The sequence below is a fragment of the Leptonychotes weddellii genome, chromosome X, assembly GCF_054177405.1.
Source record: "Leptonychotes weddellii isolate Sample4059 chromosome X, ASM5417740v2, whole genome shotgun sequence".
NCBI lineage: Eukaryota > Metazoa > Chordata > Mammalia > Carnivora > Phocidae > Leptonychotes > Leptonychotes weddellii.
The window spans coordinates 105,547,458-105,563,254 of NC_138385.1; the positions used below are offsets into that span (position 1 = coordinate 105,547,458).

A 15,797-nucleotide genomic window follows, 5' to 3' on the forward strand; every position below is an offset into this window, starting at 1 on the left:
GGGTCCGGGTTCCGGGAGGGGTTCCGGGGGTCTGGGCGGGGTCGGGGAGAGGTCCCGGGGCGGGGTCCGGGTTCCGGGAGGGCTTCCGGGGGTCTGGGCGGGGTCGGGGGGTCCCGGGGCGGGGTCGGAGGTCTGGGCGGGGTCGCGGAGGGTCCCCGGGCAGGGTCCCGGGGTCGGGGCGGGGTTCCGGGGGTTTGGGCGGGGCCGGGGCGGGGCCCCGGGGAGGGTCCGGGGGTCGGGGCGGGGTCGGGGAGGGGTCCCTGGGCGGGGTCCTGGCTCCGGGCCCGGGGCGGGCGGGCGCGGAGGGCGGGCCGCGCGGGCGCGTTTCCGCCGGCCGGTGTCGCGCCGGGTCCCGGGGGCGGGCGGCGGCGGGCGGCGCGGAAGCGGCGTCCGGGCAGCCATGTCGCCTTTGTCTGCGGCTCGGGCGGCCCTGCGGGTCTACGCGGCGGGCGCGGCGGTGGTCCTGGCCCAGCTGCTGCGGCGCTGCCGCGGGGGCTTCGCGGAGCCAGGTCAGCAGGGCGCGGGCGCGCGGGCGGGGGGCTGCGGGCGGGCCGGGGCGGCGGGGGCGGCGGGGGCGTTGGCGACGGCGGGCCGGAGGCGCGCTCCTCGCTCGGCGGGACCCGCGGCGGGGGGCGCGGGCGGGCTGGCGGCGGGGGGGCGCGCGGCGGGGGTTGTGGAGGCCAAGCGCGCCCCGGGTGCCTCTCGTGCGCGCGCGCCCCGGCTGCTCGCTCGTGCCTGCCCCGGGGCCGGGGTCTCCCGGAAGCCCGCGACCCCCGCCTCGCGGGTCACGGCCGGGCCCGCGCGCGCCCCGACCCCCCCCCGCGCCCCCCTCCGACCTCGGGCGGCTGTGTGCGCCCGCGGGGGTCGTGCGGAGGCCGCGCGCGGGCCGGGAGCGCGACGCCCCGGAGGCCCCTCCTTCCCCTCAGCCCGGGGTTAGGCGGCATTGGCCTTCCCGGAAGGCCTGGCCGCGGCGCCGCGGGGCCCAGCGCGCGGCCGGGGCCCTGGGGAGCCGGGCCGGTGCTGGCGGTGGAGCGCTGGCCGCCGGGGGCCCACTCCGTCCCCCTGCCCGGAACAGCGCCGCGCACTCCCCGGGCCTTCGGGTCAGGACCCGCTCAAGCTCTGGTAAGCCCGGCGGGACCTCCGGCGTGCTCGTGCGGATGCGCGCCCTGGCTCTCCATAGACGTGCTCCGGGGCTGCGGAGCCAGAATGCGGGAGGCCTTTGTGTGTGCACGGCTGCGCAGGGAATTACAAGAGCCCCGGTCTGTGGGCGCAGAAACGGCAGTTTATTTTTAGGTGCCAAATCAGTATTTTCCAAAACAAAGTATTCAGTGGGAACCGGGGTGGGTGCTACCTTGTAGCTAAGCTCGTTCCTGCACGGCCTAAGAGGAGACCCCTGCTCTCAGCTCTACTTTTGCAATTAGAGAGTGTGCTGAGATGAGCCACACACGTACCCCCCATCCATGCCAAAACACACTTGACCTTTGAACAACACTGGTTTGAAATGCCCACCTTCACTTACGTCTCTTTTCTTTCTTTTTTGTTTGCTTTGGCAAACGCACTGCACGATCCCGTAAGTGCCCTTTTTTTTTCCTCCCTTAGGATTTTCTTAATCACACTTGCTCCTGTCCAGCTTCCTTCATTGTAGGAATACAGCATCCAGTGCTTATAATACACAAAATAACGGGCAAATGCCCGGTAAGTCTTCTGGACAACTGTGGGCTTTTCGTCGTTCTCTTTTGGGGGCCGTCAAAAGTTACAAGCGGGTTTTTCAGTGTGTGGCAACCCTCACGTGGTTCCAACATCACCTGTGCTTTTGAATTCCTCTGTCTACCCACTAACGGTGCGAGGGGGGCCCCTTTGGGCCACACTTGGAGAACCTCAGCTCTGAGTAGGAAGAACACATTTTTCAGTGAGGGCCCCCCGCCCCCCCGAAACCTCCACCCAGGGAAGTGAATCTTTGTTTTACTTGAGCAAGCCTTTAACTTGTCTGATAACACTGGAATTTGTTGTTTTTTTTTTAAACATATTTATACGCAGTAGAAGTGAATGCAGGGTGAGTAGGAACCAGCAGGCTTGGGGGGGCTTGGGGACAGGGAAGTCAACACGTGGCCTTTTCAATCAGCTTGTAAACCGAGGGACGATGAGAAACCAGCCAAAACCACTGTCACTTAAACGTAACCCTGCGATCTCGCTCTGAGCTGGGTCTTGTCACCTGCCTAGGAGCCCCGTGCCGGGAGCTCCCCGGTCAATCTGGGAAAGGAACTTAGCCTTGGAGGTGGTGTCCCTGCCCGGGCACACCAAAACGCGTGTTTGCAAAACTTGTTTGCGGTGTGTCGACACGGTGGCCCTGTTCTTTCTACCTGTTGATTTAAAACAAACAAACAAAATTGTGGAAATACAAAGTACTCATGAAGTCACGTGCCCGCCAGACGAATCCTTCTGTGTGTTCCAGAAGAGGATCCTCATATAGAAGGATGAACTTCTGCTTGCTGGCCCTCCACGAGCCCCAGTCTGTCTGTCGTCTTAGAAATGATTTTAGATACAGCTGGGAGCCTGTCCCCGCCCTGGGTCTGCTGGTGGCCCACATCCCCAGAGGCAAACCCATTGCTTTGCCTTTTACAGCTTTTCTGATTGGCTCCTCACTGCACTGGGTGTTTGGACGAGAGCCACTGAACTTTGCCCCGGGCTTGGAGCTAAACAGTAACAAAGACCCAGTTCCCATTTCCGGTTGGAAGTAACTTGACTTTTTTTTTTTTTTTCTGAGCACTGTGACCAGGAGGATGGGCTTGGACCTTTTAGGAAAGGGGAATGCATGTGGCAGGTATGATGTCTGGGGTCACTTAGGTTGTAGGAAGAAAGGAAGAGATAAGAGTGTAGTTCTCCTGAATGTTAAGATGTCCTAATTTCTTAACATTTATCCAAAAGCAAGACCATTTACAGACTCAGGATTGATGGTCTGGTTTGCAGATTCTCTGTCTTCTGAAGACTGTCCAGGTGGCCCACACGGTGAGGTGTGTCTGTTCATCACATCTTAAAATACATGATTTAATTAACTGCATTTCGTATCTGAATGTCCACCCCCAAACTGGCCTAAAAGCTGCTCCAAGTTGCCGTGTTCTGTAGACACGTGGTCACATGTGCAGGACCAACAAAGGGGTTATCTGTTGGAAATTAAATGTCTCCACGCTTCGGTGCGTTTTGAAAAGGAGACAAGGTCTACTTGATGTGTTTTTTTCTAGTTCTGATATTGTACAGAGTTTCCCTTAAAAATTCCGTTGCGGGGGGCGCCTGGGTGTCTCAGTCGTTAAGCGTCTGCCTTCGGCTCAGGTCATGATCCCGGGGTCCTGGGATCGAGCCCCGCATCGGGCTCCCTGCTCAGCCCCTGCTTGTGCTTGCGCTCTCTCTCTCGCTCCCAAATAAATAAATAAAATCTTAAAAATCCCATTAGAAGTGGGCAGGCGTCTTGGTACGGAAAGTGGACTCACTTGTACGTGCGGAACCTTTGGAGGCCATACCCACTCCAAACCATGTCAGCCAGCCCACTTTCCGAGCTATTTTGGGAGGGCTCCTAGTTTCCAGACTACAGGGGGTTAAAACACCTATCCACAGAAAGTGAAATCCTGTTGCTTTTGTGCACATGTGGACACGGACCGTGGCTCCAGGAAGGTGAAACCCGGGTATCCGAACTTCATGATTTAGGGTCCCTTTCCTCTCCAAAAATAGGAGGACCCCAAAAGAGCGTTTGTTTAGGCAGGTTTTGCCTGCTAGGAATTAAAGCAGAAATTTAAAAATGTATTTAAGATCGTGTTTCAAATAACAAAGACAAGCCAGTTGCCTGTAACTACCAGTGATATGGGTTTTTCAGACGCTGAATGACTCCATTCTCCAAGACACAGAGTAGGCTAGTGGGCGCCGTGGCCCCCTGGTCCGCGTTTGCTGGCCTCTTGAGCTCCAGGCCGCGGGGAAGGCGGCGGGCTCTCCGTCCTGCCGCGTCGGCCCCCCCCCAGGACGCGCTGTTGGGGTGGCAGTGTGGGACGAAACCGGCTTTTTTAGTGCAAAAGGCAGGACGTCTCAGGACCCCCAGGAGGGGCTTGGGGACGGTCCCCCAGAGGTGCTCGAACCACCTGCCAAGGATGAGCGGAGGAAGCCTGCCTTGAAGAAACCTTTACCGGTGACCGTGACCGACACCATTGTGGGCTGAGCGGCATAGATTGTGGTGACAGGCGGCCCTGCCCAGGGGCCTTCCAGGGGCTCACTGGGAACACCCCTTCTCGTCGCCTGCTTTCCTGGGGGCCCCCAGAGATCCTGATGTAAGTGTGCATCCAAGGAGAGCAAGGCCGGTGCCTCCGTAAGAATCCGTTTAGTTGGGGATTCCTTGTTCCTTACGTGCGACACATAGCTCAGGGTCTTGTGACCTCGTTCAGCTAAATTAGTGATAACTATTACAACCATGATAATAATGCCGTAGGAAGACCTGATACAGCCGAATTGTGCTGCTGGGGTAGGATGGACCCGCTCATACTCCAGAGCCAGGGTGCGGCGCTGTGGGTTCCTGCCCCGGTCCCTCGACGGCCGTTCCGTGTCCAGGTGCCCGATCCTGACTGGGCTGCAGAACGTGCAGCTTGGGGTCTCCTCTTTCTGCAAGCTGTGGCTGTGTTGGATTCCCTCCATCTGTCTTGGAGATTCTGGGCCTCGTCTCTGCTCCCTACATAGAGTTGCCCACAGAACAGCGTCCTCCATCCAGCCCAGGTACCGTAATGCCCCATTAATCAGGCCTATTGTGACGTCTTCCTGAAAAGCCTCATGCAGGCCAGCGTGGCGGGGTGTGGCTGTCTGTGAGGACATGGGGGGCATTTTGGGCATGATGTTTACACTCAGTATCTTTTAAGGTTTGGCCCTTGTCTAAAGAATGCCCTGGGTCAGCTTTACCCTAGTACCTACTGGCTTAAAAGGTCAAAAATCCATCCTTTCCCAGCTCTGGACACCAGAGTCTGAGATTCAGGCGGGGCAGGACCACTGAGATCCAGGTGGGGCATGGTCACGATCCCTCCAGAGGCACCAGGAGAGGGTCCTTCCCGTTTTTTTCAGCTTCTGGGGGCTCCTGGCTCGTGGCCACATCCTTCCCATGACCTTATGATCCTTCACTTAATACACCTGGGTCCTATTTCAAATAAGGTTCCGTTCACAGGTTCTGGGAGTACCTGAATTCTGGTGGGGGGTACTCTGCGATCCCCTGTAGACATGGAGATTTTGCTCTGAACATATTCCCGATACTCAGAAAATGCCTGGTTGGTGCAGTTTGTTATTTAACCCCCTGAGCACTGTATGGTGGGTTGAAAAGTTGCAGAGTTAACAGACACCTTTGAACAGAACCCAGCTGCCGTTCTGGGGAGTCCCTGCCCAGGTTGGCGGCTCCGAGGGACCCAACGTGGGGCCATCAGGGACAACGGGAACCCTCGGGGCTGGCTTCTGGGTCGACAAAGCCTCCCCTCCGAGAGCCTGGTGATGCTGAAACCCGTGCACAGCAAATGTGTATCTGTGTGTACTGGTATGATTGCCCACGGTGGGCATTTTGAGAAGCTCCAGGAATCAAGATGTCCATTACCGCCCCACTAAGGTTACCGATGATGGATGTGCCAAAGATAAAAGGACTGCATGCCACGTTCCAAAAGGCGTCATTTTAAAACGTAAAATTTGGGGGAAAACAAACAAAAAAAAGTAGCCATGCTTCTTAGCCAACTTAAAGACTGCTTTGTCCAAATTAAAATCTCGATTTTGCTTCTTGGATGCCCGTGACAAACCTCGGGTGCTGTGGTGCCTCCCATTCTTGCTGACAAGGAGGCTTGAGATGTTGCTGGTGGTGATGGTGGGTCCTCCTGGGCTGGCGCCCGTGCTGGGGCATGTGGGCTTCCGCACGCAGCCAGCAGCTCGTTTGCCCCGAAAGTGACCCTGCCTGGCTGGTGCTGGGTTGGTGGACCGCCTAGCACAGGAAACAGTAAACAGCCAAGATGGGCCAGGTGCTCTAAGGACCGAGAAACTCAAAGATGCGCATGTTTTCAGCCACTGCGCACGTAGGAGCGCGCATGTGCACGTTTTCAGAGGTGCGGAGTCATGCGCGTAGGAGCACAGATACGCACGTTTTTCAGACGCGTGGAGTCCTTGCGCCCGTAGGAGCGCAGATGCGCATGTTTTCAGACGCGTGGAGTCGCTGCGCACACTGCGCATAGAAGTGACCTGCAGGGAAGAGGCGCTCACCTGTCAGAGCGCACCCTCCGCTTTGCAAAAGCCACACGCACTCGGAAAGGTGGCCCCGTGGGGTCCCTCTGCACCGTGGCTTGGAGACAGAGCTGCTTCGGCGTGTGGCGTGCGCTCGCTCTTCACAGGGCACCCCCCTCCTGTGCTGCCTGGGCCCCTTCTCACGCTGTGTTTGTCTTGCTGCTTCTCAGCAGGTGCGCAGGAATGAGTGGAGGCCCCGCAGGCGGGCCGCGGCGCAGAAGCCATGGAGGCAAAAGGCCTGGACCCGTCCCAGACAGACCTCAAGTTAGTGGCCCACCCGCGCGCCAAGAGCAAAGTGTGGAAGTACTTTGGCTTCGACACCAACGCCGAGGGATGCATCCTGCAGTGGAAGAAGATCTACTGTCGCATCTGCATGGCCCAGATCGCCTACTCCGGCAACACCTCCAACCTCTCCTACCACCTGGAGAAGAATCACCCCGACGAGTTCTGTGAGTTCGTCAAGAGCAACACGGAGCAGATGCGCGAGGCCTTCGCCACCGCCTTCTCCAAGCTGAAGCCTGAGGCGTCGCAGCTGACCCCACCGGACACGCTGGCCGCCAAGGCCGGCCACGGCCACGAGAGCAAGCGGCAGCAGGAGCTCACGGCCGCTGTCATCGGCCTCATCTGTGAGGGCCTGTACCCCGCGTCCATCGTGGACGAGCCCACGTTCAAGGTGCTGCTGAAGACGGCCGACCCCCGGTATGAGCTGCCCAGCAGGAAATTCCTCTGCAGCAAGGCCATCCCTGAAAAGTATGGCGCTGTCCGTGAGGCCGTCCTCAAGGAGCTCAGCGACGCGTCCTGGTGCGGCATCTCCACGGACATGTGGAGGAGCGAGAACCAGAACCGTGCCTACGTCACGCTGGCCGCCCATTTCCTGGGCGGCGGGGCCCCTGGCTGCCTGTCTGTGGGCTCCCGCTGCCTGAAGACTTTCGAGGTCCCCGAGGACAACACGGCCGAGTCCATCACCAGGGTCCTGTATGAGGCCTTCATCGAATGGGGCATCAGTGCCAAGGTGTTTGGGGCCACCACGGACTGCGGCAAGGACATCGTGAAGGCGTGCTCCCTGCTGGACATCTCGGTGCAGATGCCCTGCCTGGGGCACACGTTCAATGCGGGCATCCAGCAGGCCCTGCAGCTGCCCAAGCTGGCCGGACTGTTGGCCCGCTGCCGCAAGCTGGTGGAGTACTTCCAGCAGTCAACAGTGGCCATGTACATGCTGTACGAGAAGCAGAAGCAGCAGAACATGGCTCACTGCATGCTGGTGAGCAACCGTGTGTCCTGGTGGGGCAGCACGCTGGCCATGCTCCAGCGCCTCAAGGAGCAGCAGTTCGTCATCGCGGGCGTGCTGGTAGAAGACAGCAACAACCACCACCTGATGCTGGAGGCTGCCGAGTGGGCCACCATCGAGGGACTCGTGGAGCTGCTGCAGCCCTTCAAGCAGGTGGCCGAGATGCTCTCCGCCTCCAAGTACCCCACCATCAGCATGGTGAAGCCCCTGCTGCACATGCTGCTCAACACCACACTCAACATCAAGGAGACCGACTGCAAGGAGCTCAGCATGGCCAAGGAGGTCATCGCCAAGGAGCTGTCCAAGACCTACCAGGAGGCGCCCGAGATCGACATGTTCCTGAACGTGGCCACCTTCCTGGACCCGCGCTACAAGCGCCTGCCCTTCCTGTCTGCCTTCGAGAGGCAGCAGGTGGAGAACAGGGTGGTGGAGGAGGCCAAGGGCCTGCTGGACAAGGTCAAGGACGGGGGCGGTGGCTACCGGACGGCGGAGGACAAGATGTACGCGCTGCCCGAGGAGCCCCCGGTGAAAAAGCTGGTGCTGGCGTCCACGCCGCCGCCTACCAGCGTCATCAACAGCATGCTGGCCGAAATCTTCTGCCAGACGGGGGGCGTGGAGGACCAGGAGGAGTGGCACGCGCAGGTGGTGGAGGAGCTTAGCAACTTCAAGTCGCAGAAGGTGCTGGGCCTCAACGAGGACCCCCTCAAGTGGTGGTCCGACCGCCTGGCGCTCTTCCCCGTGCTGCCCAAGGTGCTGCAGAAATATTGGTGCGTGGCGGCCACGCGCGTCTTCCCGGAGCGGCTCTTTGGCTCCTCCGCCAACGTGGTCAGCGCCAAGAGGAACCGGCTGGCTCCGGCGCACGTGGACGAGCAGATCTTCCTGTACGAGAACGCGCGCAGCGGTGCCGAGGCCGAGCCCGAGGACGAGGACGAGGGCGAATGGGGCCTGGACCACGAGCAGGTGTTCCCCCTAGGGGACGCTGTGCACGCCGGCTTCTTTGGGATCAGGGACAGCGGCTTCGTGTAGGTGCCGGCGGGGTGGGGGTGGGGTCCCTGTGGCGCTGGCCCCCGCGAGATGTTCCCCTGTAAATACCCACTGAGCGAGTGTGTGCGCGTGGGTGGCCGGGCTGAAGAGAGCAAAGGCACAGGAGGGAAACATGGGGCTGCTGTGCCCGTCTTTCCTCTGGGAGCCCACTCGCGTCCTAGGGAAGCGGCAAAAATCGACGGAGAAAGTTCTAGAAGTCCCCACGCGCACCTGCTGGCTGCTGGTTGCAGATAACGAACTCCTGGAGCAGCGCGCAGCCAGCAGGGATGGACGGTCGGAGGGAGGGAGCCCCATTCGTTTCCTACATAAATTAATTCCACCCCCAAGGCCGTCCTGTTCTCCGCGGGATAGTTTGCCATAAACCACAGAAAAACATCCAAAGTCCCGCGTCCTTCCTGGCCCACACGCCTTCCATAGGCCTTCCCGGACCTGTTGTGCACGGGAGCCCATGTTTACTTCCCAGCGGCAGCACGCACCTTGCCTTTGGCACGGCCGGGGACACCCCTCTCCAGCCCACGCGCCACATGTGGGAGACGCACAAGCTTTAGGTTTGGTGCAAAGTGTGAAAACAGCAATAGGGAGCGGGCCGTGGGGACAACGCAGGAAAAGAGGCATTGGACGCGCTGTGTCTTCTGCCTTTTGTCCCCTCGCTGCAATTCGCTCTGTGCCCGTGGTCCTGGTGACCCTGAGGCGCTTGGGTCCTATGCGTGCGTGTGGGTGTGTGCGCGTGTCCCATGCTTAAAAGGGGCTCTTTCCCCAGGATGACCGCCAGGCCCCCCACCCTCGGGAACCCTGCTTTCCAAAATTACCAGGGGCCCAAATGTGCCAAGGGTGATTTCAATTTCTCCAGGGGGCCACGGACGCTTGGGTTTTGTCTTTTCAACGCCGCACCGCGGGGGCCCGCTGATTTTTTAAAAAACGGACCATGGGACATTTTGGCCTTGATTTCGGGGTCGCTCCGGCTGTTCTCAGAAACCCGAGACACTGGTGACGTTCTGCGTGGCTCAGCACTTCCGAGAGCATCATGGACATTTAAGGAGGCGGATGTATCCATTTTCTCAGGAGGGTGACCCCCCCTGGTGTTGAAGAGGGGCGAGACTTGTATCTTGAGGCATCCGACTGGGTTTGAGCCTTCCTCATGGGATGTGTTTTTTTTTTTTTTTCTTATTTAACGCTTTCAAATTTGACTCTTGTTCAATAAACCCAAGAAGCAGATGAGCTCCTAATTTATTTGTCTGATGTGTGTTCATTGTGACAGAATCTCTCCAGTTACGGGGTGGGGGGGAGGGGCTTTTGTTGCTTTCTTGAAAGATGTTTCTGGGCCACAAAGAATGAGTCCATGGTGCTTTGTCCTGGGGTCCTTGCAAATGACAAAGCGTCTGATCCATTCTAGGTATTTGTGCAACCCAAATTCTATGTGAATAAAGCCACCACTTGGTGATGGGCTGTCTGGCGGGGGGCCTTTTGCATTTTCCTTTATGTGAATAAAGCCACCACTTGGTGACGTGCTGCCCAGGAGCAGGCCTTTTGCATTTTCCTTCACTGGCTTGTCTTCAGCGAATGGTTTTATGAGCCCGAGCCTTTGTGAGTGGTGAGCGTGGACCTTTCATTTGTACAGACAGTTGACTGTTGCCCATCCTGTCCTTCCTCCTCTTAACAAAACAAGGCACCACACGGACAGACAAACGGACATGGCATGTTGATCCGCACCGGCCCGGCCTTCTCTTCCTGCAGGGTATTGGTCGCCTTGTTGCTGGGTGGGGGCTAACTAAATATTTCCTTTTCACACACAGACACGCGGAGTTGAGATGGGCCACTTTCGGCCACGGTGACTGACATGGCCAATGTCTGATGGTCCCCGGGGAGCACGTCCTTGGCTGTGTCCGGTGATGGGCACCAGCTGTGCCCATCCCCGAGCACGGCTATTACACATACAGCCCCTGGCCGGCACGCATTCTCCTCTCTGGGTCCACACCCCGCTCAGCTTCCTCACAGGTGTGCGTCTGTGTGGGGTTTACACTCACGTCTTACTCTAAAGCGCTAAGTCTGAGCTGGGTTTTTGTTGTTGTTGTTGTTGGAGTTAATCCGGGGGGCCTTCCCAGAGTTGGTTCTTGGGTGCCGTAGAGGCTCAATCCCGCTCAGCGTTGGTCTGTGTGACAGTGGCTCTCGGAACCCAGGGCAGAGCCGGCTCCTGTTGTCCCTGAGAAAGGAGGTATTTGTGGCTTTGTGGAGCATGCGCTCCCATCAGGGTGTGGCTGTGGTCCCATAGATCTGCACACAGCGTGGGGCGCCAGGCGGCGTGCTCCAGGCCACAATCCCCATGTGGCATCTTCCACGCAATGTTCCTGTCCTTCTGACATTGTTCCAGCCATTTGCAAACATGAGACTCTTATAGGGTTTAGCACAACAGTCCCATGAAGCCTGCCATCCTCCCTTCGGAGGTCCCGAGGCATGCACCCCAGCCCCATCCCGTTAGCACACTGGCATCTCAGCCGTCTGACATAATCCTGTGCTCCATCCCACTTCCCAGGACATGGCCTGTAGCCGCCGTGTAGACCAGCCCTGTTTGCCAGAAACACAGACCCAGGCTCCCTCGTGGGATCCGTGATTCCAAACCTGCATCGTCCCTGGGTTCCCTGGGTGCCCCTGCATGTCAGGAACCTGTAGTCTGTTTCTCCAAGGTTGGGGGGCTCTGTGCAGCCCCTTGTAGGGGATGTTGGCCTTCATTATTCTGGGAGGATTCTCAGAATATCTGCTCGGCACTCAGACCTCTGGCGATAGGCAAGCTCGAGATGCTTGTCCAGCCTCTTGATTCCAGGGCAGTTCGGCTTCTTGGTTGTCCCAGACGTGCTGCATTCTCGTGGAGACATGAGACAAGGTGTGCATTTCGCAGGTGGCAGATGACACGTGCTGGGGGAGGGGCTTCTTGGCGGGAACGGGCCATCCTGTTCTCTGTTAGAACCTGTCTCCGAAGCAGGGCGCTTCCCGAGAGTTTTTATTGTGGGGTGAACGGCACCCTTGCTTCTCGTCTCGGAGGTTCAGGGTTCTGGGAGATGGTACTTGAGGAGGCTTTTCTTCCTAGGAAGCTCATGGCTGGGTTTTCCTGGAAAGGACCCGTTGACTGCGCAGCAGGCACGAAAGATGGTGCCTCGTGCACAGTACTGGGGATGTCAGCACTGTGCTTTGTGGGCAGCTTGAAATTGCACTGTGATTGTGTCCCTGGCTAACAGGTTACATACGTAGTAAGCCTTGTGATTCCATGCCTGTGTGGAATGGATGCCATATATATATATATCTCCTGTCTGTGTCCTTTTTGTGTGTATATTCTATTGTATATTCTACCTGCCTATCGATTATCTGTTTCTGTGTGTTTTCTATCATGTATCTATTATTTGTTAATCCATCCATCCATCCATCCATCCATTTATCCATCCATCCATCCATCCATCCATCCATCCATCCATCCATCCATCCATTCATTTATCCATCCATCCATCCATCCATCCATCCATCCATCCATCCATCCATTCATTTATCCATCCATCCATCCATCCATCCATCCATCCATCCATCCATCTATCCAACCATCCATCCAACCATCCATCCAACCATCCATCCATCCATCCATCCATCCACTCATCCATCCATCCATCCATTCACTTTTCCTTCCTTCCTTCCTTCCTTCCTTCCATCCATCCATCCATTCATCCTATACTTTTGTGGTTAAACTGAAGGTGCATTGAGTGACTTTTATTCTACCTCCATGACATTTAATGGGTTGATGATGTTTCCTTATGGGACAGCTGTCATCAATTGATGTGTCATGGATTTGCAATTTTGCTCACTTTCTAAATCACGCTGGAAGGAACCATGTGATTCCTACAGTCCAGCCTCCGCAGGTCACAGGGAACATCCAAGGACTGGACCTTTCAAGCTTCTGTGCCAGGAGAGTTGGGTAGAGCACCAACCTGCACTCAGTGCCTGGTCCCCTGCCTCCTAGGTTGGCGTGACTCCCAGGCCTTCACACACATTTGGCTAGGGAGATAAGACATTAGGGTCAGGTCACCAGACTGCAAAGTCAGCCACCTGGAGGGGACACTAAGGCAGGGCCCTGCAGGGGATGGGCAGAGTGGATGTTGGCTGCCTTGGGACCTCCCCGAAGAGGAGCCTGTTCCTTACAGGCTGGGCTGTGAGCCTGGAGAGGGGTTCTCCAGCGGGGCACACATGGGGAGGTCCAGGCAGGGCAAAGACACCAGGGTGCAGGCATCTGAGCCAAAACAGGCTGCCTGGCTGGTGTCCAGCATGAAGGACACCCCCTTGGAGGGGCTGGCGAGGGTGTGGGTGGCAGGCTGGCTGAGCCCCTCCCTGGCCTTGTCTTTTCCTGGCCACCCCAGTAGGGAGTTTGAATGCATTAAGCCTGGACACGTGGGAGGACAGGAGGTGCAGATACACAATTGGGGTCATGGTGGGCAGAGCAGGGAGTGATGCTCGTGGAGGAAAAGAGTCTGGAGAAATGCTGGAGCTCTGTCTCTTCATCATGTGAGGTCAGAGCAAAAAGGTAGCTGTTGACAAACCAGGGGGTGGGTTTTCACCAGACACTGAACCAGCCGGCATGTGGATCTCCCACTTCCAGCCTCCAGGACCTTGAGAAATAAGTGTGTGTTGTTTTAAAGCCGCTCTTTTCTAGGATGTTGTGCAGGCTGTGTGAGTCAGGGATGTGCAGAGAAACAGAACCAATAGCTCATATGGCGCATTCTCCCCCTTCCTGCACGTTCTCTGATGCTTTTCAGACCGTCAACTGATTAGATGAGGCCCACCCACAGTGCAGAAGGCCCTTGGCTTTACTCTGCACCGGATGCAATGCTCAGCTCTTCCAGAAACACCCTCGCAGACAGAAACACCCAGGAGGAATGTGTAACCAGCTCTCTGAGCTTCCCTCAATCCATGTGTGACGAACCCTCACACGAGCTGGCTCCCACAAGTACCTGAGTGGGTTCAGCTGGGCTGGGTCCCATCCACGCTCCCCAGGAACCACACTGCTTTCCCAAAGTGCTCACGATTTCCTTCCAGCACACAGTAGGGGTGGAGCTCATACCCACTTGCACAACGGTGCTCCTTGGAAATACCGACAACACGCCCGGAAAACACCCTCTGTGTTTTCCACATGGGGCATGTTTTCTTCTTCCCATTTATCCTCACACCACCGAGGATCCCCCCCCCAGACAGCTGTGTCCTTGGGTGTTCACCCTTCCTCAACATCATGTTTGTTTTTTAATTAATAGATTTTATTTTTTATTTTTAGAGCGGTTTTAGGTACAGCCTAAAATAAAAACATACCTGGCATACATTTAAATATATCCAGTAGCAACATTGAGGGGAACATACAGAAATTTCCCGTGTACCCCCATGACCACACACATGTGTAGCCTCCCCAGCATCCATACCTGCCCCATAGATGGTACGTTTCCTACAATCGATGAACTCGCACGAACGCATCATTTGCACCCACATGCATGCTTTACGTTAGAGCTTCTTCTTGGGGTTGTACATACCGTGGGTTTGCAGACATGTGCAATGACACGTTTGCATCATTACTGAGTCGCGCAGATGACTGGCACCTCCCTAAAAATCCTCAGTGCTGCACCTGCCCATCCCTCGTCCCCCATCCCCGGCCGACCACTGATCTTTCTTCTGTCTCTGCGGTTTTCCTTTTCTGGAATGTCCTAGAGCCGGAATCACGCAGGATGGAGCCTTTTCAGACCGGCTCCCTTCCCTTCTCAGGATGCACATAAGGTAACTTTGTGGCTTCTCACGGCTTGATAGATCATTTCTATTTAGCACTGAATAATACTCCCCTTGCCTGAACAGACTGCACCTTACGCATCAGCCATCCACCTGCTGAAGGTCACCTGCATCGTCTTTCCGAAGAGAGCACATTATGCCCTGGTCCCTTTGGGATCAGAACGTGTGAAAAACAGTTTTCCGACGGTATTGTCTTCCTGCTGTTTGAGGCAGGCGGCTCTGGGACGGAAGGCTTATGACCACACAAGACAAGCTTGTTGGGCGGAAGACAGCCCAGCGTCCGGCTCCAGTTCTCCCTCTTCTACCACCATTGAAGGCACAAGGACTTATCTGCCTGACATCTGCGCTGGTGTATCATGGTGTTGAGATGCGCTGGTATGCGCTGGACGCCCGGTCCTCCACTCATGACCATGGCACCGTGTTGGTGCATCATCCACACTTCTCTGGCTCAGCTGGCTGTCCCCCACCTGGGTCCCTGCCATTTCTGTTGCTGACCTCAGGCTTCGCTCCACCAGCACGTTCAACAAGGAGGCCCTCCCTTTCCAGGGAGCCTGCCATGCACAGGGCGTCTGGGTCTTGGCTTCCGCCCAGTGCTTTTTTGGGGATTGCCGTTCTGGTCCCCCCGTTGTCCTTGCTCGAGGCAGTGGCTTCGCTCACGAAGGAGCTCACTCACGTAGGGGGCTCCAAGCTTCTGGGTGATAGCTGTTGGTCTACACCTTTGTTGCATGGAACGATGTGTATGTTGTGATGGTTAATTTTATGTCATCTTGGCTGGACCATGTGTGTACACATGTGGTCAAACACTAGTTTAGATGTTGCTCAGAAAGTATGTTTAGATGAGGTTAACACTGCAATCCAGTAGTCTTTGAGTAAAGCAGGTGACTCTCTCTAGGGTCGGTGGGCCTTGTCCGATCAGTTGAAAGCTTTGTGAGAAACAGATTGACCTCCCCTTTGCTGGTGGATGTGATTTTTTTGTTGACCTTGTTATGATGCTTTGATTTATTGCTTTACAAGATGAATGCCTTTCAAACATAATCCTACATTACGTACTAGTTTGTATCTTATCTTTTTCCCTTGGGTCGGTGGGCTTTGTCTGATCACTTGAAGGCTTGTGAGAAAACAGACTGACCTCTCCGGATGAAGAGGAAATTCTGTCTCCAGGTGGCTTTTGGACTCTTGCTGCAACATTAGCTCATCCCTGGGTCTCAGCCTGCTGGTTGACCCTGCAGAATAGAGACTAAAATATATACAGTTACATGAACTAATTCCTTAAATTAAATCTATGTCTCTCTCTCTCCACATAGTCTTTTGATGTGTTTCTTGGGAGAACCTTGAGTAATACATCCTTTATGTGTAAGGGACACAGGGCTGGACCCCTTCTAAGCTG

The 15,797-nt window shown here is 56.5% G+C and overlaps 2 protein-coding genes across 9 annotated transcripts in view; both read left to right on the forward strand.

Moving 5' to 3' along the window:
- The first annotated feature begins 366 nt into the window (after positions 1-366).
- Positions 367-9,834, forward strand: ZBED1 (zinc finger BED-type containing 1). Of its 3 annotated transcripts, none has more exons than XM_081809236.1 (2): positions 367-509; positions 6,447-9,834. In XM_081809236.1, the coding sequence occupies exon 2, from the start codon at positions 6,500-6,502 to the stop codon at positions 8,588-8,590; it is 2,091 nt and encodes a 696-aa protein (XP_081665362.1). In that variant the 5' UTR covers positions 367-509; positions 6,447-6,499; the 3' UTR covers positions 8,591-9,834. The 3 variants fall into 3 exon arrangements, with proteins under 3 accessions (XP_081665362.1, XP_081665363.1, XP_006747828.1); XM_081809237.1 differs by having other exon boundaries at positions 376-509; positions 6,450-9,834; XM_006747765.3 differs by lacking the exon at positions 367-509 and adding an exon at positions 1,205-4,749.
- Positions 374-15,797, forward strand: part of LOC115944477 (polyprenol dehydrogenase) — a 238,927-nt gene continuing 223,503 nt past the window's right edge. For all 6 annotated transcript variants that reach the window (XR_014141435.1, XR_014141434.1, XM_081809255.1 and 3 more), the window contains exon 1: positions 374-509. Coding sequence is in view for 4 of the 6 variants with exons in the window: in XM_081809255.1 (XP_081665381.1) it covers positions 401-509 (109 nt within the window). In the remaining 2 variants the exon portion in view is untranslated. The remainder of the gene's footprint in view (positions 510-15,797) is intronic.